Source organism: Budorcas taxicolor, chromosome 21, assembly GCF_023091745.1.
Source record: "Budorcas taxicolor isolate Tak-1 chromosome 21, Takin1.1, whole genome shotgun sequence".
NCBI lineage: Eukaryota > Metazoa > Chordata > Mammalia > Artiodactyla > Bovidae > Budorcas > Budorcas taxicolor.
In genome coordinates, this window is record NC_068930.1 from 31,424,053 (window position 1) to 31,449,943 (window position 25,891).

At 42.2% G+C, this 25,891-nt stretch overlaps 1 protein-coding gene across 1 annotated transcript in view; it reads right to left on the reverse strand.

Moving 5' to 3' along the window:
* Positions 1-25,891, reverse strand: part of LOC128066460 (transient receptor potential cation channel subfamily M member 1) — a 64,777-nt gene that overhangs the window by 1,939 nt on the left and 36,947 nt on the right. Inside the window, exons 18-26 of the mRNA XM_052659520.1 lie at positions 25,105-25,227; positions 24,554-24,685; positions 21,608-21,736; positions 17,947-18,198; positions 16,289-16,463; positions 14,706-14,726; positions 13,794-13,938; positions 10,308-10,510; positions 9,242-9,374 (exon numbers count right to left, since the gene is read on the reverse strand). Coding sequence (XP_052515480.1) covers positions 9,242-9,374; positions 10,308-10,510; positions 13,794-13,938; positions 14,706-14,726; positions 16,289-16,463; positions 17,947-18,198; positions 21,608-21,736; positions 24,554-24,685; positions 25,105-25,227 — 1,313 coding nt within the window. The remainder of the gene's footprint in view (positions 1-9,241; positions 9,375-10,307; positions 10,511-13,793; positions 13,939-14,705; positions 14,727-16,288; positions 16,464-17,946; positions 18,199-21,607; positions 21,737-24,553; positions 24,686-25,104; positions 25,228-25,891) is intronic.

Genomic DNA, 25,891 nt, shown 5'->3' on the forward strand with positions numbered 1-25,891 from the left:
TGTAGAAAGACGCAGATTTGATCCCTGTGTTAGGAAGATTCCCTGGAGAAGGAAATGGCAACCCACACCAGTATTCTTATCTGGGAAATCCCATGGACAGAGGAGTCTAGCAGCTGCAGTCCATTGGATTGCTGAAGTGTTAGTGACTGAAGAACAACAACATTTTACCCATGAAGAAATAGAGTCAAGGAGAGGGTAAGTAATCTGCCTAAGGATGCACAGCTGGCAGACACTGGGGCTCCAACATGAGCTCCAGCTCTGCTGTCTTAGCTGGCACATCACACTGCCTCTGATGATAAAGGAAGACACTAGCACTTAGGTTTGAGAGATTTGAGTATAGCTGTCAGCAAGCAATGGTTACAATGACAAAATAAATACATTCAAATCCTTATTTGAAATTCAGGGTTCAGAAAATACATTGTTAATAGTTAAGTTTAGGTTTATCACAAATTATTGGAGGAATGCAAATCAAAACTACAATGAGCTATCACTTTACACCAGACAATATATCCCTCATCAAAAAGTATACAAATAACAAATGCTGTAGAGGGGTGTGGAGAAAAGGAAACTTCCTACACTGTCAATGGGAATGTAAGTTGGTGCAGCCACTATGGAGAAGAGTATGGAGGTTCCTTAAGAAACTAAAAATAGAGTTGCAATATAACCCAGCAATCCCACTCCTGGGCATATATTCAGAGAAAACCATAATTCAAAAATATACATGAACTTTTGTGTTTATAACAGCACTAAAATAGCCAGGACATGAAAGCAACCTAAGTGTCCATCAACAGATGAATGGATAAAGAAGATGTGGTATGTATAGACAAAGAAATATTACTCAGCCATAAAAGAGAATGAAATAATGGCATTTGCAGCAACATGGATGGACTTAGGGAATATCAGACTAAGTGAACTAAGTCATATGGAGAAAGACAAATACCAAATGATATCACTTATATGTGTAATCTAAAATATGACACAAATGAACCTATCTATGAAATGGAAACAGACTCATAGACTTAGAGAACAGATCTTGTGGTTACCAAGGGGGAGAGAGAGTGGGGAGGGAAGGTTTGGGAGTTTCTGATTAACAAATGCAAACTAGTATATGTAGGATGTATAAACAATTAAGGTCCTACTGTATAGCACAGAGAATTATATTCAATATCCTGGGTAAGCCATAATGGAAAAGAATATGAAAAATATATATGTATGTAACTAAATCACTTTGAAGCAGAAATTAATACAATATTATACATCAATTATACGTCAATGAAGTAATTTTTAATGCAAAAATAATTAAGTTTAGATTATCAGATATTTTACTTCAGGGACAAGTAGTCATTTAGCTATCTGAGAAATACCAATGAACTTAAATTGTTAACTATATTTAATAATTGGTCTTCCCTTATGGGGTTGTAAGGAAGATCATGGCAGATTATAAATACCTGCTTTTGGATTTTCTTCTAATTCTTAGATGATCAGGCAACAGCCTGTGAAATCATAATGTTGCCTGAACTAAAACCTGCTAAGGTTCTACTGTTGGCCGCATTGAACAGCTGTGCTCTGATGTGTGGGAGGGTCCTTGGATTCTATTCTTAATTTTTTTCGTGAGGAGAGAACTATTTTTATGCCCCTTAGGAAACCACATCATTTGAGCAGGAAGGATCTGGCTTCCTGGAAGTTTGCCACCAGGAGGACCGATTTCACCAAATTCACCATGTATGAGGAGATGTGACTTCCTCCTTTAGAAGCTTCCCTATGGGGATTAACATACACACACTAGTATATATGAAATAGATGATCAAGATAAACCTACTGTGTAACACCAGGAACTCTACTCAATATTTTACAATAATCTCTATAGGAAAAGAATCTGAAAATATATATATATATATATAAAACTGAATCATTTTGCTGTACAGTTGAAACTAACACAACATTGTGAATCAACTATGCTTCAATAAATAAATATTAAAAAAAAAAAACACAAGCTTCCCTACCATTGGGCTTCCCTGGTGACTCAGTGGTAAAGAACCCACCTGCCAAGCAGGAGACGTGGGTTCCATCCCCGGGTCAGGAAGATCCCCTAGAGAAGAAAATGGCTACTTACTCCAGTATTCTTGCCTAGGAAACCCCATGGACAGAGGAGCCTGGTAGGATACAATCCATGAGGTGGCAAAGAGTTGGACACAACTTAGCAACTAAACAACTACAACAACCATAGGGAGCCCGACTACAGTTTCTAAGGGTTCTTTCTCCTCCTGCATTTCAGGGACCAACAGAAGAACTTTTCACTCCTAATTTTCCATGACTTCAAGTCCAACTTAATTTTCTCTGTTAAATGTCATGTCTTCTCACACCCTTCAAATCCATTGCCACGAGGATTCATTCTTTTTGTATTAGAAATCACATTGCCTCTGGAACAGACTTGAGATCCTTGAACAAACACAGAATTTTGAGATGAAGCAGCTGTGCAAACTTTTAAAAATAAATAAGCTGGTAAAATAGAGATAAGTATCTTCTCAAATCTTTTCTAATTCTCTGCCTGACTTATCCCTTGTGTGACCTAATCCAGAAGATAGCATCACCAGCCACTCAGAAAAAGGAGACCTCAGACTCATCTGATTCTGTCACCCTGACATCTCCCTACCGTCCCTCCTCCCCTGTGATGACTAGATAACCCCACTGTGCGTAAGAAGCCTCTTTAGGTGTCTCAGAAATGCCCCATCCCTACTGTAGCCACTCCCTTAACTGAAGCTGTGGAGGAAATAAAGCTTCAAGATGTAGTTTAAGTTAAGAATATTATTTCAAAATAGATAACTGTCAAGAACCTACTGTACAGCTCAGGGCACTCTACTCAGGCTCTGCAGTGACCTAAATGGGAAGGAAATCCAGAAAAGAGGTGATATGTGTATACATATAGCTGATGTGCTTTGCTGTGCAGCAGAAATAAATGCAACATTGTATAGCAACTATACTCCAATAAAAAAGTAACTAAATAGAATGTTATTTCAAGCTTATTTTTAAATAGCTACAGCATGGAGACAGAACATTTTATGCCAAACCAAGGAAAGTTGTATTGAATTTTTAGAGCATGTGTGAAAGAAGGAAGAAAGAACCAGATGCCATTCACTTCTCTCTGAAATGATTTAACAGAAAGGACACTTGGAAAACTATCTCCCCTTCCAGCCTTGACTTGTAACTTTTATAACATGATGACTTAAGTGTGTTTCACAAATCTTGACATCCATATATGGAAATCGAAGGAGGGGTTTCCATTTCAGGAGGGGAAAGAGAAGGGATGGAGGAAACCGTTGGGAAAGGGTCCCATCTCTACACACTGAATGGCAGGAGAGCATTTAAGAGAAATCCATCGTTTATAACAGAACTCACAGTGAGATACGGACTTTCCTGGCTTTTGACATCTTAATTCTGTTTTCTTTTCAGCACAGAACAAAAAATTGTTCTAGGTCCACAGCCTACCCATGAAATAAATTCGATTTCCTCTCGAAGACATATTTCCAATAATGTCGTAATCCTAAGGTCATGTTTTCTCTTTAAAGCTATCATACAGTTAGTTGACTACTTTTTCTTTTGGTGTATGGTTCTTTTTTTTTTTTTAATGTTTATTTATTTATTTGGCTGCACCAGGTCTTGTTTGTGGCATGCGAGATCCCTGCACCCCCTGCGTTAGAATTGCGGTTTCTTAACCACTGGACTACCAGGGAAGTTGCTGACCCATTTTTCATTGGATCATTTCCCCCTTATTATTGAGTTTTGAGAGTTCTTTAGATATCCTGTACACTAGCCCTACAGCAGATATGTGATTTGCATGTGTTTTCTCCCAGTCTGTGCCTCATTTTTCATTGTCATAGCAGTGTCTTTTGTAGAGCAAAAGTTTTTTCTTTTGATGAAATCCAGTCTATCACTTTTTCTTTTCTTTTATAGATGCTTTCTGTGGGTTGTACTTGCAGTTTCAGTTTAGTTTTAAAAACTTTCAGTGAAAGGATTCCCTGAACTCTAGGTGCTGAACAGGTATAGAATGACATGACCATACGGGTAGAGGTGGTTCGGTTCAGTTCAGTTCAGTTCAGTTGCTCAGTTGTGTCCGACTCTTTGCGGCCCCATGAATTGCAGCACTTCAGGCCTCCCTATCCATCACCAACTCCTGGAGTCTACCCAGACCCATGTCCATCGAGTTGGTGATGCCATCCAGCCATCTCATCCTCTGGCATCCCCTTCTCCACCTGCCCCCAATCCTTCCCAGCATTAGGGTCTTTTCCAAAGAGTCAGCTCTTCACATGAGGTGGCCAAAGTATTGGAATTTCAGCTTCAACATCAGTCCTTCCAGTGAACACCCAGGACTGATCTCCTTTAGGATGGACTGGTTGGATCTCCTTTCAGTCCAAGGGACTCTCCAGAGTCTTCTCCAACACCACAGTTCAAAAGCATCAATTCTTTGGCACTTAGCTTTCTTCACCATCCAACTCTCACATCCATACATGACTACTGGAAAAACCATAGCCTTGACTAGACGGGCCATTGTTGGCAAAGTAGTGTCTCTGCTTTTAAATATGCTATTTAGGTTGGTCATAATGGTTACAGATCTTCAAATATTTTTGTCCGTATCTCAGTATATCTAATACCTAGAGGATTTAAATTTGAATCTTATACCACTAAACCTGAAAGTAGTTTAACCAAAATGCATTTTTGTTAAGGTTCTGTGAATAATGTTTTCCATTCCATTCACATAATAGGCACAACAATCTATAAATCACTGGAACTTTTGTAGTAACTTGGGCTTCCCAGGTGGCACTAGTGGTAAAGAATCCACCTGCCAATGCAAGAGACAAGAGATGCAGGTTCACTCCCTGGGTTGAGAAGATCCCCTGGAGAAGGAAACAGCAACCCATTCCAGTATTCATGCCTGGAGAATCCCATGGACAGAGGAGCCTGGAGGGCTACAGACCATGGAGTTGAAAAGAGTCGGACTTGACTGAAACGACTTAGCATGCACCAAGAGAATATACGCCTAAGTAGGGCATAACTTTATTGACTTTCATAGACTCTTATCTATTAAATATAACGTCCAGGCTAGTGAGAAGTAGCTGTATAGCACAGGGAGTTCAGCCTGTGCTCTGTGATGGCCTAGTGGGGTGGGACGGGAGGTGGGAGGGAGGCTTAAGAGGGAGGGGATATATGTATACTTATAACTAATTCACTTTGTTCTACAGCAGAAACCAGCACAACACTATAAAGTAATTATCCTCCAATTAAAAATAATAATAAATAAATAAAAAATATGAGGTCCAAATTCACATTCTCATGGTAAGAGTCCTGTGTGTCTTTGCAAAGGACAGAACACAGACATTGGGAGCTCTGTAGTAAGCCAGTTATTAAAACTCATTTTTTGTACAGTCATTGTTTTATGTGAAACAATCACCCTTTACCTGCAAGGCGTCTCACAAATTATATGGGAACGTTTCCTTAATGATAGAGTTAAAAGGTAACATAAAAACATAATGTTAGTGGAGCAACCAGGTCCGGTTCCTACTTGACAAGACCCATGTTTCAAGATTGCATGGTCATCTATGTTGAGTTCTAAGACTATTCCTACCCTGTCATTTCATTCCAGGTCTATAGATCATAGAGTTGTCTCATCCAGCCAAAATTCAGCTATTTTAATTCCCATCTGCTTCTTCGTATGGGGCTGCCTTGTAAGTTTAGTAATTGTAGGGAGAACACCCAGGGTGGCACCTGGTTGTGTTTACTTATGGAGTTTTTATATGTGAAAGGCTAAACAAAGAACAATACTTGAGTCTTCAATCTTCTGTACTCATTCTTTTCAGTCAGCAAAAGACTTAGTAATCACTGAAGAATATTAAGTTCTCTGGGATTCTGTCTCCATGCCACATCATTTATACACAGCAGCTTGGCCAGGCACACCTCAAACCTTGGATTCTAGAATTCAGGTCATCTAAATCATTAACCTTTCCTGACTCTGTTCTCTGCTCTGGCCAGACTCTGGTCAGGCCCTCAGAGAAGCTCTTATTGATACCCTAGGTTGTCTCTCCCTTACTTCCAACGTAGTAGTGACAGTCCCTAAGCCTTCATCCATCATGACCAGGACTACAGGGCTGGACAGGGATAAACAGGGCTGGAGGTGATGTAATATGTTTTGCTGCCATTTGTGAACCCTGACATCACCATGGAACCTGCACTGACTGGTTCTCAGCAGCCCAGGCCACCATCAGCCTCCCTTTTGCTGTACCTCAAGCATCATTCACTTTCTGCATCCTTGCCATCAGGTTGAGAGGCATGGAGCCACATTGACTTGACACAATACAGAGCCACAACTGGGTTGTCATTACTGCCACCAGGCAACTTCTTGGTTAATGACGTTCCTACTGTATTTCCCCTCAAGGTGAACTCAGATCCTCCTTCTGGCTTCAAGTCTGTAATGTTGCTGGGCCATTCTTTCTCCCCATTCCTACTGCTTCTTCTTACAATTCGAATTTTCCATTCGTATAAAACTCTTGGCCTCTCTCTAGCCTTTCATTTACTCTTGACAAAAACTGATTTTCTGGAGTGGGGACCAGGACATGAGTGTACTTCTCTCACTCTCTCTCTCTCTCTGGGAGCCTGCTGCTTGCAGGGAGTGTGGGTTCTCATTTTGTCAGAGTCATGGAGTAAGCTTAGCAGGGGAGAAGACGGCGTGGGCTGTGGGCTCCTGGAGCTGCCTGTGCCTGGGTGAGGACAGGAGTGTGTATTTGGCAAGACCTGATCCACATCCTCTAGCACAAAATGTATTACTAATAAAGCTGATGTTTTTAATCTCAGTCCAATGTCTGCAATGATCTCCGATTTGGCTTTCAAAGTCACATAAGGAGCGAGATTGTCATTTACCAGACACATTGAAACTCCACCACTTCATCCCACTCCTCTTCTATCATCTAAGCATCCTTGACTCTTATGAATTTATAAAATTAAGACTTTCAGGTAAGCTCTTCCCCCACCTTCCCCACTCCTATGTGGACGGCATTCTCTCCATCAGAGGAATTACCACCTCCTTTCTAAGACTGATCATTCTTTGAGGTCTTTTTGCAGTTACTGTCTTGTTTCTCTTCGTTATGTCTTTGTTAGAAGCATCTTTCTTACCAGCATCTTCTCTTCCTGGTACTTGGGAAGAGGATACCAAAGATCACCAAAAGATCAATTGCTGATTTCTCATTAAGCCGACAGGAAACCCAAGACCTTCACAAGATCCTCCTCCCACATTGCTCCCCAGTCCTGGTTAAGGGTGAAGGAAAGCCACTTTCTCCTGGACCCCCTCCTCTTTCTGTCTCTGGAATCTACCTGTGATTCAGCCAAGAAAGCGTCAACAAAGGGAAGTGGAGGGGCAGGAATGTGCTCCCGTCACCCTGAGAACACAGCCAAGGGAAATGGAAAGCATTGTGTTTTTACTACCTTCCCACCCGCTGCCACCAGCCCCAGCACACTTTCATTCCTCTTACGTGTGCAAGGAGCCCCAAGAGGAAAATGCAATTTGGCAGCAACCTGATAATCACATTCCTGGAGCCTTGATCCAAGAATGGTAAAAATCCAAACAATGCTGGGAAAGGGAGAGGGGGCCAGGCAGGGTGAAAGAGCACTGTTCCCATGGTAAATCACTGCCTGTGATTACAGTCAAGTTAACGTATAACTAAAACGTGGAGATTAGGTTATAAGATGAGGCACCTTATCCTTCTCATACAGAAACCATTTTTCATCATCTTGAAAGGTTAGTAATTACTAGTAAAATAGCCAAGAAGTGTCTCAAAGTTTTATTGAAAAGTATTAAGGCCAAAAGTTGGTGTAGATAACCCTTGAGTTTGGCTGGTAGAATTATTAATACAAGGTGACTAGGTGTATGAGTGGGGAGGGGACAGAGCCCTGCAGCTGCCTGAGGCACCGTCCCTCCTGTGGCCTGGGGCAGAGTCGGTGGCCTAAACACACACCAGGAAGACTTCATGGTGTATCATGTATTCTCTTGTAATTGCTGAGGCCCCTGATTGGGAATTATGTGCTGACATATTCTTTTGACATTGTACCATGTTTTTAAGTTTCTCGGTATACACATGTATATCAGACATGAAATACATGGTTTCAGAAAACTTTAATGCTCAAGACTCCAGGGTAGAAGGGGACTTCCCCAGTGGTCCAGTGGCTAAAACTCTGCTCTCCCGATGGAAGGGGCCCAGGTTTGATCCATCGTCAGGGAACTAGATCCCATGTGCCTTGACTAAGAGTTCTCATGCTGCAACTAAAGATCCTGCATGCTGCAATGAAGATCGAAGCTCCCCAGTGCCACAACTAAGACCTGTTACAGCCAAAATAAAATAAATAAAATTTAAAAAGAATGATGCTCCAGAATCCCCTTAGGCATGGCTCCCTTGCTATGCTCATCCTTCAAGTCTTTGGAATGATGTCTTATCAATTCTCATGCACTTTAACAAGCTTCAGTTGCTTTTATGAAGTGACCAAGGTTCTTAAAGACTATAAAATGCGAAAAAAAAAATGTCCATAGTGTGGGTTGATTGTTCTTGTCCACCTTTGCTAGTTGCTCTGTGGTGAGCTGCTGCAGGAAGTGCAATACTACAAAGCATAGAACAAGTCCCTCTCTGTCCCTCCCAGACCTGCCTTCCTCTAATTGACTGACTCCCAAGCTACAGTTCATGTAGCTTGTAAGCGATGATGCTGATCTTGATGGGTAGCCAGGACAGATGACTGCACTTCCTGTACCTGTGTTCCCTGAGGGTGGAAAGGTGATGGGAAGGAGCAAGGAGGGCACAGTCAGGATGAGGAAATCAAGCTGGGGACAGACCACCCTTGGCTAAGGCAACAGCATTTGTCAAGAGCGGGGGAGAAACGTCCCCAGCAGTTACACGGCCCTGCAGCTGATGGTTCTCCCCATGTATTGAATTGTAAAGGCGCCCATTTAGGGGCTGGGGAAGAACTGTCACAGTTTTGTTTGTTTTGGTTTGGTTTTGGCCTGGGATATTTGCGATAAATGTCATCATTCACTTCTTTATACAATGTATAAGCATCATTTGGAACATTCACACTATTTCAGGGAGGGAAACGCATTAAAAAGCCAAAGTTGGGTCAACAGGAGAACTGCAAGTGAATGTTAAATCAAACTCGATGTCCCCTTCGGCCCTGATGCCCCGCTCCCCCGGTGGCCATGCCCCAGGTGCACCTCTCGCAGGTTACACGGATGCGTTCCTCGCTGGAAGACTGCTGCTCATCCTCCTTCTCCTGGAAGTGCTCCCGGACGCACTGCTCCTCAAACTCGTGCAGCCTCTTCAGCTCCTCGTCGCTGAGAAACAGCTCTATGCATAAGCAGAAGAGGTTACCACGTGAGACATCAGCCAGGTAGATGTGTCCTAGTGATTTTCACAGGCCGCCTTTAATCAAGCTCATTTCCCTATCCCTTGCAGGCAGCACCCTGCCTCCTGGACTGGTTATCACACAAAGACTCTGTAATATCAGTGATCATCTTTCCATTGGAGATGAACAGCTCACTTTTAATAAAAATTTTTATTGAGGTATGCATGCTAAGTCACTTTAGTCGTGTCTGACTCTTTGCGATCCTATGGACTGTAACCTGCCAGGTTCCTCTGTCCAGGGAATTCTCCTGGCAAGAATATTGGAGTGGGTTGCCACTCCTCCAGAGTATTGAGGTATAATTGATTTATAATACTGTGTTAATTTCTGCTGTACAGCAGAGTGACTCAGTTATACACACATTTTTTTTCATATTCTTTTCTATTATGGTTTATCACAGGGTATTAAATATAGTTTCCTGTGCTCTACCGTAGAATCTTATTGTTTTTCTATCCTATATATACCAGTTTGCATCTGCTAATCCCAAGCTCCCAACTGGTTCCTTTCACTGAAAGTTCAAATTTCAAGCACAGAGCGTCTGGCTGCGTCTGCTGGGTTACATGACACCTAAACAGCTCACTTTTTAACACAACTCAAATTGCTGCTATTTGGAACGTGAAACCAAGCATTTTCTGGAAAATGTTTTCCATATATCTTATGGATAGAGGCAAGGTGGCAGGAATATTTTCCCATTCTCCTTAAGTGTAACACAGTAAAATATTTGGAAAGGAACAATGGGTTTATAGAGAAAAGTTATTTTCAAGAACTCTCTCAAATTTTCATCCCCTCAGGAGTGGACTTTCAGTGATATTAATTAGTAATAAACTAACGGGTATCCAATTGTAACTCTTCAGAAACTCGCCCAGGATAGCACATACTCAATCCACGATCCTGTTCGTCTTGGTCCCCTTCTCGTTTCTTCCTGCAGCGACGGCTGAGACGCATGATGATAATGTAGATGTGGCTTAAAATGATCATTGGTGGAGGCAGGACAGGCCGGTCATGAAATGTCATGATTAGCTGATAACGCTGGAATTTCCACACTTGGTTAGATATTGACTTCACTTCAAAGAAGGTATTGCTTTAAAAAGATTACAGGTTTAGTTAGCTATATTACTCAAAAAACTTTTTTTTATCGTGACAAAAGTCACATAATATAACCATATGGTCATATAGTAAACAAAAGTCATATAATATAATCATATTGGCCCTAGAGTGTGTCATACAGAATTAAATAAGTCAGGAAGAAAAACAAATACTGTGTATTTATGCATATATGTAGAAGCTAGAAAAATGGTACAGAGGAACCTATTTGCAAAGTTGTATTACTTTTGTTAGCACTAGAATAAGTATTTTAATTTTTAATTTTTAAAATTGGAGTATAATTGCTTTACAATGTTATGTATACATGTAGCTGATTCACATTGCTGTACAGCAGAAAATAACACAAAGTTGTAAAGCAGTTGTAATACTTTTGATTGTGATTTCCCAGAACAATCAGAGTTACTCACACTGAATTGAAAATATGCAATAAAATGGCCTTTTGGTTCCATTCTAGGAATTAGGGCTGACTTCTAGATGACTTGTCTTTTGGTTTGTCTATCAGTGTGGCTTGTCTACATTGAAGGGCATTTTACTTGTATAAATAATTAAGAGTGAAGGGTATTGAGATTGTTATCCCCTACTTTCTTGAAAAACCACACCATAGTCTACAGACTGCTCCAGATATTTTATTTCATATAGTTAAAGATATGAGCCATTCAGCTAAGCATTTTGAAGTATTTAAACTTTCAATTCAGTCATAAAACTAGTTGACTACAGTTTTTTGGAACTGAGTTCATTAATTATTGAACATTTTTTATTGAAGGTGCATTATTTTGGATATTCAGTTCACTTCAGTCACTCAGTCGTGTCTGACTCTTTGCAACCCCATGAATTGCAGCACGCCAGGCCTCCCTGTTCATCACCATCTCCCAGAATTCACTCAGACTCAAGTCCATCAAGTCTGTGATGCCATCCAGCCATCTCATCCTCAGTCGTCCCTTTCTCCTCCTGCCCCCAATCCCTCCCAGCATCAGAGTTTTTTTCCAATGAGTCAACTCTTCTCATGACGTGGCCAAAGTACTGGAGTTTCAGCTTTAGCATCATTCCTTCCAAAGAAATCCCAGGGTTGATCTTCAGAATGGACTGGTTGGATCTCCTTGCAGTCCAAGGGACTCTCAAGAGTCTTCTCCAACACCACAGTTCAAAAACATCAATTCTTCGGCACTCAGCCTTCTTCACAGTCCAACTCTCACATCCATACATGACCACAGGAAAAACCATAGCCTTGACTAGATGGACCTTAGTTGGCAAAGTAATGTCTCTGCTTTTTAATATGCTATCTAGGTTGACAGAACCTGGTCCACTGGAGAAGGGAATGGCAAGCCACTTCAGTGTTCTTGCCTTGAGAACCCCATGAACAGTATGAAAAGGCAATATGATAGGATACCAAAAGAGGAACTCCCCAGGTCATTAGGTGCCCAATATGCTACTGGAGATCAGAGGAGAAATAACTACAGAAAGAATGAAGGGACGGAGCCAAAGCAAAAACAATACCCAGTTGTGGATGTGACTGGTGATAGAAGCAAGATCTGATGCTGTAAAGAGCAATATTGCATAGGAACCTGGAATGTCAGGTCCATGAATCAAGGCAAATTGGAAGTGGTCAAACAAGAGATGGCAAGGGTGAACGTCGACATTCTAGGAATCAGCGAACTAAAATGGACTGGAATGGGTGAATTTAACTCAGATGACCATTATATCTACTACTGTGGGCAGGAATCCCTCAGAAGAAATGGAGTAGCCATCATGGTCAACAAAAGAGTCTGAAATGCAGTACTTGGATGCAGTCTCAAAAATGACAGAATGATCTCTGTTCGTCTCCAAGGCAAACCATTCAATATCACAGTTATCCAAGTCTATGCCCCAACCAGTAATGCTAGAGAAGCTGAAGTTGAATGGTTCTATGAAGACCTACAAGACCTTTTAGAACTAACACCCAAAAATGATGTCCTTTTCATTATAGGGGACTGCAATGCAAAAGTAGGAAGTCAAGAAACACCTGGAGTAACAGGCAAATTTGGCCTTGGAATGCGGAATGAGGCAGGGCAAAGACTAATAGAGTTTTGCCAAGAGAATGCACTGGTCATAGCAAACACCCTCTTCCCACAACACAAGAGAAGACTCTACACATGGACATCACCAGATGGTCAACACCGAAATCAGATTGATTATATTCTCTGCAGCCAAAGATGGAGACGCTCTATACAGTCAACAAAAACAAGACTGGGAGCTGACTGTGGCTCAGATCATGAACTCCTTATTACCAAATTCAGACTTAAATTGAAGAAAGCAGGGAAAACCGCTAGACCATTCAGGTATGACCTAAATCAAATTTTGGATATTAGGTTGGTACAATCTTTGTCTTCTTTTAGCTTCCAGCAGAAGGCAGTAAGCCTAGAATTGTTGGAATCCTGATCAAGTGTGTGGTCTACACGGGGTCCTTAGAAAAGCCAGCTAACCTCTGTCAACCTTCATTTTCTCATCTGTTAAGTCAGGAGTGTAACCATATTCTCTCCAGTGCCTTGGTCAGCTCTGAGAGTCTCTATTTCTGTGAGGGATTTTTCTCTCATATTTTTCATCTTAGAAGCTAAAATAGTTTTTTCAACATTTATTAAACATGGTCACATCCTCAATGCATCATGCCAAGAGGGGCAAGTTTTACAAGAAACTGGACTGTGAATTTTAAGCCATTTTTTTCCTAGGTCACTTTATCTTCTATTCAGTAAATTATAAGAAAAATATTTCACGTAATAAATAGTACAGTAATTGTCATGGTTGTTCATTGGCTAAGTCATGTCTGACTCTTTGTGACCCCATGGACTGCAGCATGCCAGGCTTCCCTGTCCTCCACTATCTTCTGGAGTTTGCTCAGGTTAGTATCCAGTGTTAGCCACAGCCTATAAAATTAGCTTTGCTTTTGTGCCTCTGATCATAAATTCAAGACTCAACTTGATAAATCTTTCTATCTCAAGAGACTTTCATCTGAGGAAATACTTTCATTAGATTAAAATTCATACCAAAGTGTTAAAATACAAACTAAGATTGAATGTAAATATATTGAGGTGTCAACTCTTTATTTAGGAATGTATGAAGTCTGATTGTGGTTGAACAAAAAGGACTGCAAAAAAAAATTTGTATGCATTTGAAAGCCCTAGTGGATTCCATGTAAATGCCAGGCCGCCTCAGAGGTTTCTGAGATTAGACTGAAAATCTGTAAAGCAGTAAATAGTAAGCACACCGTCATCAGCTGTGACACGCACTTGAAAACGGCGATGAGCAGGTTCACGAGCAGGATGTTGGCCACTAGCAGGTAGCAGGCCATGATGGCAGGCGTGAGCCAGGCACCCGGGATGCAAGGGGGGAGCCGCTTGCCTTCCTCATCGTACTGGTTGTCACCACAAGGAGCTGAAATGAGAGTTTGTCTTTTTGTGCTTGATTTTCACATAGAATGGAAAGATTAATAACTGACCTATGCTATTAAAGGACCTATTTCTTTTTTACTGTGATTTTTTTTCTGATTTCCTAATCAGTAATTTTCCATGTGAAAGATATCGACTCATACAAAGGAGATAAAAAACTCATTTCTGCACTCAGAGTTAGTTTTAACTTGTCATATTTATAAATATTTTCTCATTTCTGCATTATGTTTTTCAATCTACAGTGAAAATCTATAATGAAAAAATGTGTTCTTCATCTTTAAGCAGACACATCTGTCTTTATGGTTTTTTTTTTTTTCACTGTTAACCATTAGAAAGTGATTGGGTCTTCTAATTATGTAATATTAACTTACATTGTCTTCTTGATCATTAACTTTGAAAATGATTTTATTATGAGGTAGGAGGTAAGTATCCTCTCTAGGCTCAAATTCATTAGTTGGCTATTCTGTGCTCTGAAAAACAATCTTTTTTCTCTCTGCTTATATGAAATGCTACTTTGATCCTATGGGACTTATTTTCTGAAGAAAAAGATAGGATGATCCTAAGAGTCATTAATGAAGTAATATCCATGAATTCACAGTCTACTTATTTTTCACTTCCTATTTTAAAAAAGCACTGATACCAGAAAACAAGTATTTGAAACCAGCATACAACTCTGGGTAATTAGCTGAGGAAGAGACTTTAATTAATACACACATTCCATAGACTAGAGTCATCAATTATGTGTAAACTTACGATTAATTTCCATGGCGTAGACTATAGAGTGATTGGATAGCAGCATTTTATTTTTTTAGTTTTGACAGGAAGGAAGAAAAGAACATAAGACAGTTGAGAGAAATGTCAAACAAATGATGAGTAATATAAGAACTGTTTTGCTGTCAAGAAATGCAAAGTATTCAAGGGAATTACACATTCACACGTGGAAACAGTGATCTACTTAGGAGAATTGTGCACATTATTAGTTCTAGGAAATATATGTATATATATTTCATGAATATTTATTTTATGATGTCATAAGCAATAGCTAAAGCTCACTAGTTAAAAAGACTGTGAAAAAGACGTGAGGCTACTGACAGATGATCATTTTAATGTGTAGGTTGACCAATCAAACATCCCCTGTATGCCAACCCAAATACCTCATCAGCACAAATAAATACAAAATTACTATGAAGTAATCAGATCAAGAATTGAAAATCTACATTTCCCACTGTTACTGAAAATAGCCTCAAGTTTGCCTCTTCATTTTCTGTTTTTACCCAATTTAATTAAAAAATATTACAACTTACGTCTAGATCCAGGGACTTTTTCCACATTTATGTATGTTTACTGAAGCTAATATTCTTTTGAAACCAAATTAGATTTTTATGTTCTGGTTTACCAAGCTACAAACACATCCACTAATTGACTCTGAGATAATCATGATAAAAATGTGGTCTGAATCACATGACGAAATGCAGTAGGTGGAAGGCATTTGTGTGAACTGGTTATCAGTCTCACCTAGTGAAGATACACTGAACAACCCTGCATCTCCTACAACGCAAGGATATTCAAAACCTTCTAGTCTAAAGAAGCTTCTGCTTCTACTGGAAGTAGTAGCCATGGTACTGTACCTGGCGCTTTTTGACAGAACACAATATGCAAATCGAAATATGCAGTGTGAATATGAATATGGGTCTGAAGCTACTTGTTCACTGATAATGCGAGCTCATTATCATGTAAGCTCATTTGAACTTCACTTCCCTATAACACAAGAGACACTGTGACCTACCAATTCAGCTTGGGCAGAGCTGGGGCCTGCATTCCCCAGAAATCCATGTAAGATTGCAGCTCATCTCCTCTGCTAACATCCATATTACTGTTGATAATACAAAAATAGCACCTCAGGAGTGAGGAGGAGATGCACAGCTACATGGAAAAGGAACTGTGAAGCCTGAACAGGATGACACAAGGCACTAGTCACCTTCATGCTCACTGTCTCATTTGGCTGAAATAACACCATGAGCTCTATCTTGGGGCAGAAAGAGATCTAGGTTGAAGAAAAATTAGGATGTTGGCATTGGGACCACATTCATGTGTAGAATGTGCTCAAGGGATGTGAGACTCAGATTTCCAGGGAATGGTTCTCAGAGTAGAAGATTGGTGTCTCAAAAAATCTGTATTTCATAATCTGTACTGATTTCTTCATAAAATAATTGGACGCCTATGACACAATAAAAAATACCTACTCCCAAATTAACACAGGTTCTTCCATTAATTTGGAACTGATCATCTGCCTCAGGAAGCAGGGAAGAGAATCTTACTATGAATTCTATTCTTACGGTCTATCTGGTCTGCAAACACCTCCCCGTAGATCATCCAGTAGGGCATGTAGAAGATGTTCCGGGCCAGTTTCCAAGAAGGTTCCTCATCTGGATGCAAGATGGCTTGACGGGCTACTCCAAAACTCATCAGCACCACTAGCATGATGACCACGAAATACAGCATGTCAATCATCTGAGGAGAGAGGAAATGGGCCAAGTCCACCTGGTTCATTACTGTGTGCTCCCCTCAGAGACTTCATGAGTGCTTAATTAGGATGGAGGAAGCTTCTTCCCCCCTCTCCCTGCCATCCATGGGCTACTAGTTCTTGTATTCCATGCAACACATACACCTTATTCTAGAACATTGCCACTCCCATCTCCTGCTCTCAATCTTTCTTCTCCTCTCTTGTGTATGTGTTAGTTGCTCAGTCATGTCTGACTCTTTGCAAGCCCATAGACTGTACCCCACCAGGCTTCTCTGTTCTTGGAATCCTCCAGGCAAGAATACTTGAATGGGTAGTCATTCCCTTCTCCAGGGGATCTTCCCAACACACAGGGATCAAACTCAGGTCTCTAGCATTGCAGGTGGCTTCTCTACCATCTGAGTCACCAGTGAAGCCCCTCCTCTCTTGTTACCCATAACAAATTCCTCTAGTAACTACGACTGCAAGTAGAGAAAGAGAACCATTATGGGAAAACAGGAATTTGTACGGGAAACTCAGGGGTAAGAAGAGGAGATGTCTAGGGGGGTATAAGATGGTGAGTTGAGAGTGTATACTAATGTTCGTTCATTATACTAACGGTGAGTCGTTACAGTGAGTAATGCTCTGGTTGCTATGGATACTGGCCTTGTGTAATTCTTAATTTTGAACATCCCTGAAGATGAGAGCCCTGACTGGGATCACCTAGACTATATGTTCCTTCCCTCAAAACCACTTGCCATACAAAGAGTTATTCCTAAGCTTGAAAGATGTCCTGTCTTTTAGGACCAGTCCTAACCCTGAGACTATTTTAAGTGATGTAAGGATGGTTCATTCTTAGTTGCATATTCTATAGCCTCTTCTGGATAAATGTTGCCATGGATTTGTCTTGACTTCATCCCCTGCATTGCCTGTGTCCACTCAGTGAGGAATCTGCCTACAACGCAGGAGATGTGGAATGCAGGAGACGCAGATTCAATCCCTGGGTTAAGAAGATACCCTGGAGAAGGAAATGGCCACCCACTCCAGTATTCTTGCCTGGAAAATTCCACAGACAGAGGAGCCTGGCAGGCTACAGTCCATGGGATTGCAGTCAACCAGGACTGACTGAGCACTGAGCAAGTTATATGTTACTCCAGTCTAGAGTATGTGATCTGAAAACTGTCTGGAGTTGCGGTGGAGGAGTGACTGCACCCACCTGTTTGTCTCTGGCTTCTACAACATGTTAGGAGATTAACCATTGGGTTATCGACAGAAATACATATACATACAGCAGGCCCTTAACTCTTGTTTGTCAACTGGATTTAATTAAGTGATCAATATGTAGAAGAGCTTAAAGCAAAGAACATTTCCTGTAAGAAACCAATTGCTGGGGAAAGATCAAATGAAACGTCACAGAGTCACGCCTGAGGCCTGACCCCAGGTCCTAACCAACAGCCTTGTGCTTGTAGTTCCTCATGGGCCATCGGCACTAACCATCTTTCCGATCATCATCACGTAGGGTCCCAGGTACTTGTTGACACCAAAGATGTCCAGGACACGGATGTACCAGAAGATGATGTCCACGCAGTAGATCACGCGGCCGTAGCCCATGTAAGGCTGCTTCTGGAGGCGAAGGATGGCTCCAATCATGAACATGGAAATGGCCACGAGGTCTGTGATATTCCAATACTCCTGCAGCCAAACTTTTATTTTCTGGCTTAGTTTACCCGGTTCTGACATGAGGATCTGAAAAGAAATGCCAAACAACAACAACAACAACAAACAACAGGGAGAGTGGTTTTGGAAGCTTAACCTTAGAATCCTGGGTATGGAGGGCTGGAGCAGCATTCCAGGGGCTTCCCCTGAACCGCAGTGGCTCAGACAGTAAAGAATCTGCCTGCAATGGGGGCAAACTGGGTTCGATCCCTGGGTTGGGACGATCCCCTGGAGAAGGGCATGGCAATCTGCTCCAGTATTCTTGCCTGGAGAATCCCACAGACAGAGAGCCTGGTGGGCTCAGTCCATGGGGTCACAAAGAGTCAGACGTGACTGCGCACCTAAGCACAGCACAGCAGCATTCCAGGGCATCTGGTCGCCCTTCCTGCTCGAGATTTCTAAGTACTCATCTTCTTAGGCAGATAAAATATCTAGAAAGGGAAATTCCACAAGACGCCTTTAGATTCCTAGTTTCACAAACTCTCAGGAAATGCCTTCTGAGTTATGTCCCTCTGGCCATAATGAAAGCAGCTGCCTTTTGACCCCTTTTCCAATTTTCTGGACACGTGCCGGTGAGCCCATGTTCCAGAGTTAGTCCAGGAAGAAAACCCCAGAGCAGAGATAAACCTATGTGGTCCCACAGAGGGGCGTCCCACCCACAGGAGATGGAGGGACTGGGATAGGACGGGTAAATCAGCCCAGATTCCTTTGTAACTCAGAGATGAGAAGTCAGGGGAAAGCTGAGCTTCATTTTCTCCTGCTTGAGATCTTACCCTTTCAAAGTTACCACAGCTTAAAAGAACACTTTCTCAGAGGCTTTCCTAGTGACCCAAAGGGTAAAGAATATGCCTGCAATGCAAGAGACCCAGGTTTAATCCCTGGGTTGGGAAGATCTCTTGGAGAAAGGAATGGCAACCCACTCTAGGACGCTTGCCTGGAGAATTCCATGGACAGGGGAGCCTGGTAGGCTACAGTCCATGGGGTCATAAAGAGTTGGACATGACTGAGTGACTAACACACACACACATCTTTGTCGGCAAAGTGATGTCTCTCCTCAGAGTAGAACTGAAAATATTTAACAAGCAGCATGCAGGGGCACACACAAAGCAAACATAGATGCAGCTATGGTGTGCAGCAGGGTGGGGTCTTTAAAGGTTGTGCACCTTTAGCTATGGAGTTTCTTAATAGGTCCTGGGGACCCCAGGGGTGGAATGGGGTGGTAGCTATTCATAATCCAACTCAGAAGGCATTCACTAGTTTGAAAACCCATGCACTCTGACTTATGCCTGCTGCCCTCTTTCCTATAACTGAGGGTGGGGGGCAAGGACAATGGGCTCTTTGCAGTAAAGAACAGTGTCTTAGCATAGGGCTGGTGCTCAGTGAGCTCACAGTAGCACTAGAGGTGGCACGCAGGCCACTTGGGAAGTCCCTGTTGTAGCATGCACAGAGTTTGAATGAAGCCCAGGTAGAAAAGAAAGAAGTGTAGGAGATGGGTTGTAACATTTTAGACCTGGCACTTTTCCTTTGGGGCTGTCATCAGACTGACAGCATGTAATTAGCTCTCCTGGGAAGAAGTTGCCAGTAATAATTTTTCAGTTCAGTGAAAGGGTCAATACAAAAATTATATTGCAAAAAAATAATACTGCTTCTCTCTCAGTGGGAGAAAGAATACGAAATTCTGCTGTGTGTTATCTCAAGTTCATTTCTTCTTGGGTTCAGTTCAGTTCAGTCGCTCAGTCGTGTCCGACTCTTTGTGACCCCATGAATCGCAGCACGCCAGGCCTCCCTGTCCATCACCAACTCCCGGAGTTCATTCAAACTCATGTCCATCGAGTCAGTGATGCCATCCAGCCATCTCATCCTCTGTCGTCCCCTTTTCCTCCTGCCCCCAATCCCTCCCAGCATCAGAGTCTTTTCCCGTGAGCCAACTCTTCGCATGAGGTGGCCAAAGTACTGGAGTTTCAGCTTTAGCATCATTCCTTCCAAAGAAATCCCAGGGTTGATCTCCTTCAGAATGGACTGGTTGGATCTCCTTGCAGTCCAAGGGACTCTCATGAGTCTTCTCCAATGCCACAGTTCAAAAGCATCAATTCTTTGGCGCTCCCCTTTCTTCACAGTCCAACTCTCACATCCATACATGACCACTGGAAAAACCATAGCCTTGACTAGACGGACCTTTGTTGTTGCTATTTAGTCTTGCAGTTGTGCCCAACTCTTTGCGACCCCATGGACTGTAGCCTGCCAGGCTCCTCTGTCCATGGAATTTACCAGGCAAGAATACTGGAGTGGATTGCCATTTCCTTGGATGTAAGCTTTCCCTTTATAAGCTGATATAATGAGCTGAAACCTGTAGGTGATATTAGAAAGAAAAGGACCTGGCCCATACTTTTTCTGCCACCTGCAAAGACTGCCCTCTCAGATATGTGAGTTTCAAGTCCCCATGATATGAGTCGTGCATGAACTGGTGTCCTTTTTCAACACTTCGTTGAAAACCTTGTTTCCTGTGTTTGCAGCAGATGTGCTGGAAGCCTACCCAGAGGTGCTGGAGGCTTCCTCTGGGTGGGGGTGCCCAGCCCCCACCTGCTGCAAGGGCCACTGTTCCCTCCCACTTGCCCCCTTAGGCAATGGGAGCCCTTACCCAGAGGCCCTGCTGGCTGACTCATGTGGGTATGAAACTCAGATCCCTTTGGTCAAGATGGAACAGACTCTACAGTACTGAATACATTCAGAGTCCGAGGCCAGGGACAGATTGCACTGAAGCCACACCTCCCTCAGCCCTGTCCCCTCTCCGGCCTGACCACCCTGCTCCTTCTCCCCGCTCTCCTGGAAGCTCTCCTTTAATAAACCACTTGCACAAAAATCCCCACCTCAGATGGAGGAAGACCCAGCTAGTACAGGGTGGTTCAAAGTCCTAAGTTACAAGAAAAATGTCGTCTCCTACATCTCCCTGTCTACGTTCAACTCCCAGAAAATGGAGCCCCAATTTGTACCCAGTTGGAGTCATGGGTTTATCTTAGGTACCTGGCAGAATTCCTGCTGCTTTTACAGGCCCTGAGATTTGTTTTTTTATCACTAAACACCATCTACTCTGCTTTGTGTTCTGATTTCCAAGTTCAGTTTCAGTTTGAAACAGAAGGCATATAAATCTGCGAGGGAACAATCAATTTGGGATTGTGACACCTGGAAAGAAAACATCCAGGGCACTTGGGATTTACATGACTCATTTTTGCAATAAGAAGCAACTTATGAGGACTTCTCTGGTGATCCAGCAGTTAGGACACTGTATTTTCATTGTAGGGGGCACAGGTTCAATCCCTGCTGGGTAACTAAGATCCTACATGCCTTGTGGCTGAAAAGAATTTAAATAAATAAATAAAGAATCTACATCTGAATTGAAGTCATTGGTGAGTGGGGATGGGATAGGTCTTCAGAGCATCACCTCCCGAATCTTCTCCAAGGCCAGGCTCAGGATGTAGGAGATGACGATCCACTCCTGGAGGCAGGGCCAGCGCTCCATACGCACCAGGATGACGTAGTTGAACAGCAGTAGGTACCCCAGGTAGGATATCTGAAAGACAGAGATCGACAGCAGTGTCTGGGATAGGGGGTGGGAATCAGAGCCCGGAAAAGCTCTGAAACCCTGTTTACAGGGGGACAAATCTTCTAAAACAAATTTTCATTTTTAGGTGCACGGAGTCTATTAGAGGAAACCTTCTACTCACATCACAGGTGCAGTAAGAACCTTGAGACAGATTGGGAGGCAATTTGTACTTTAGCATAATATGCACACTGAAAGTCCATTCTCTAAATGAAAGTATATCTGTTGCTAGTGTCAGCTTCATGGGACTTCCCTTATGGCTCAGCAGTAAAAAATCTGCTTGCCAATGCAAGAGATGCAGGAGATTCATGTTTGATCCCTGGGTCGGGAAGATCCGCTGGAAGAGGAAATGGCAACCCACTCCAGTATTCTTCTCTAGGAAATCCCATGGACAGAGGAGCCTGGTGGGCTACAGTCCGAAGGGTCACAAAGAGTCATACATGTACGCATGCGTGCACATCAGCTTCATGGGGAAATTATGAAGTTGCACAAAATTATGATAAATAGAGAAACACTGAGTAGTATACTGGTATGCCTTCTACATTCCTGGAAATTGGAAAATGTTACTGACTCCTCCCTGCATTGCTAATTTCCTTCTTCAATCTTCCCACTGCTGATGGACAGGGGAGTTTTGAAAGTGGGGAGGGTGACAATGGGGAATCTGCCCAGCACGCCCAGCAGTCCTGAGGCCCCTTAATTAGCATCCATATGTCTGTGGTGTGCTGCACCCACAACAGGGTCCCTATCTCTGAGGCATGTAGAGCTGAGTGAGACAGGAGTGAGGTACGAGGTTGAGGAAGGTGATCTGAAGATGAGTGAGGTTGACTCACTCCAAAGATGAAGAATCTTCAGCTCTAGCCCCTACCCCTCTGGTCCAGGCCCCTTCTAAAGTTTTGGTGGTGTGGGTAAGGTGTGTGCTAGCAACTGATCATTTGTGATTCCCAGTCTTTTTTTTTTTTTTAATGGCCCCTTCCTGATTGGTTTTTTTAATCAGGATACAGGCAGCATCCCATGTCTAGTCTTTGCAGGAGGTTAGAGCGAGAGTTCTCAAAGTTGGGTTGCACTGGGAACCCCTTTTACTCAGTCATGTCAGTTGTGTTCAACTCTTTGCAACCCCATGGACTCTAGCCTTGCAGGCTCTTCTGCCCATGAGATTCTCCAGGAAAAGAATACTACTAGAGTGGGTTGCCATTTCCTTTTCAAGGGGCTCTTCCCAGCCAAGGAATTGAACCTGCATCTCCTGAGCTGTAAAAGCATGCGACCCCCCTCCCCTACATCTGCAGGCTGCATTTAGAGGCCCTGGGGAGACACCCAAGGCTTGTTAGCCTCTTGGCTCCACCCTCTTTATCCACTTGAGCTCAAGTTCTGGGCCTGGGCTCAGAACCACCTGGGCCTCAGCTGGTTCTGACCAGAACAGATGGACATCTGTGGCTTCAGGTGTGGCTGCCAAGAGGTCGGGTGTCCAGGCTCTCACTGGCCTGGGTCCCCATGTAGCCCTGAGGGTGCTGTGCCCTGGAGCTCCACCTCCACCTTCTGGCTACCCACATCCATTGCCCTGTCCATGGCCTTGGACCTGGCTCCTCACTTTCCATCACCTGCTCATGCCCAGTCACTAATGGATCCACTAATGGCCAGGATCTGCCTGAGATGGGCTGTGCCCTGGTACCTGGGGCTTCACAACCCTCCTGAAGACTGCAGTGATTTCAGGAGGCACAGTGTGCCCACCACCCCTGCTGGGACCACCCACAACCAGCCCAGTTTCCTTCAGAACCTTCCAAACTGCTCCAGTCTCTTTGCCCCACTTCTCCTGCCCATCTGCATGTGTAAGACTGGACCATTCCTGCTTCAGGTGCAGTGCCCTCCTAGAGCAATCCAGACAGTGGCCACAGATAGGGCTGTATGAGAGTATGTGGCCACAGTTTGGAGGCCTTGATTCATTCCTCAAATACAGGACTTCATGCTTTGGATTCAACTCTACTCTGAGTGATCCCATCAGTCTTCTGAAAAATAGCCTCCGTGAACTTGCTGTCTCAATATGAGTCATCTTTGTTCATTGTCGGACTAGAACTGTATTTTCCTAAGTGTGTATTACTATAAGACATTTGAAAATCCTTCTTCTTAAGGAAATAGAATATGATTATTTGGCTTTATGAAATGGTATAGTTAGTCTAGAATGATCACATTCCTGTATATAAATATTATCTACCTAGGTCCAATTTTAGTTGAAGATCTGAGTTAGTCCCACTTCATGTGCATAATTCATTTTAATCCACTGATTTTTTTTAACTTTTTATTTTACATTGGAGTGCAGCTGATTAATAATGTTGTGATAGTTTCAGGTAGACATCAAAGGGACTTGGCCATATATATACATGTATCCATGCTCCTCCAAACTCCCCTCCCATCCAGGCTGCCATGTAAAATTGAGCAGAATTTTCCCTGTGCTATATAGTAGGTCTTTGTTTGTTATTCATTTTAAATATAGCAGTGTGTATATGTCCATCCCAAACTATCCCTTACCCCCATCCTTCCCCTCTGGTAACCATAAGTCAGTTTTTTAAGTCTGTGGATCTCTTTCTGTTTTGTCAGTAAGCTCATTTGTATCATTTCTTTTTAGATTCTGCATATAAGGGATGTTATATAATTTAACTGAGGATCTGAGTTAGTCTCACTTCTATTTTCGTAATTCATCTTAATCCATTGATTTTTTTAAAAGCACTTTTTTGAAGAAGAAGAATCATTCTTCTTGATTCTCACACATCTAAAACATGCTAAGGGAGGCCTTACTGTGTAAAACCAGAACTTGACGATGGGGGCGTTGTAGAATTCACAGATCTTGGTCCCAATGGGGACACTTCGTTGCTTTTTGTGTTCGTTCTCCTCGTCCCCCTTTCTGGAGCTGACATCTGCATTTGCATCCTGAAAACAGAGCAGAGCACATGGCAAGCAGGCTGCCAGGTGGGAAACTCTTGGGACCCTAGCCCCACAGTCAACAGACAGGCACCTTCCCAAATCAAGGATTATAAAAGTGTTCTGTATTCTTTTTCTTTTGACATATTATTGTGATTTATTAACAACTGAATTTTTCCAATGGCTAATGACAGAAGGCAACAAAATTCTGTAAAGCAATTATCCTTCAATAAAAAATAAATTAAAAAAAAGAAAAGGAGTAAAAGATTTGAATAGACATTTCACCAATGAAGGTATAAGGAAAACAAATAAATACATTAATGATGTTCAACCTCAAATGTTCTGTGTTCCTGCAGTGTCTAAATTCACGGCAAGAGAAATAACAATCATTTTGAAGATGAGGGTTGATGGTCGGGGGCATCACTGACCATATTCTCCTCTTCTTTTTCTTTGCCGTCCTCATTTTCCTTGGATGTCTGATAGGAGAAGTCATCATAGGTACGAAAGTCCAAAAACAAGATGGTTGGAGGGAGAAGAATCCCCATGATAACCTAGGTATATTGAGAAAAGTGGATTTTTAAGCTATGAGAACTCTTGAAAATTTTCCCAGTATAGGTAAAATTTTAAATGATGAGCTTCAGCATTCCTCAGTAAGCTAGCAGCCCTGGAGTGGGTCTGTCTCTGCTCTGATGGTCTGTGACTTATTCGGTTTAGTACATGGATAGAATTGCAGACACTGAGAAATGTGAACAACCACCACATTGTTCAAGATGAACAGCAAGCAGGATGGTGTGGAATCCTAACTTAAAAAGTAAAGATCTTACATTGAGTTTCAAAGCAGGTAATTTTTTAAAGTAAAATATAGTAAGTAAAAATTAATTAATTAGACCAAAATATTTTAAATAGAAATAACTTAGATGTAAATGTGAATATATGGGCCAAGAGTTGGAAGACGAATGTGACACCTCAAAGACGGATTTGTGGATGTACTTAGTGCCATTGAGCTGTATAGTTAGATAAGGCTAAAACAGTATGTTTTATATTATGTGACTTTTATCACAATAATAAAAAACATAAAAAACAAAAAAAGAAGAAAAAAACTCAAAGTTTTTCTGAAGAAGTAGGAATTCTGCCTCAAGAATGTAATATAGAAATCCTGATTTCTGTATTACAGATTCTGATTTACCAGTCTTCATACTCAATCATGTGTGTTGA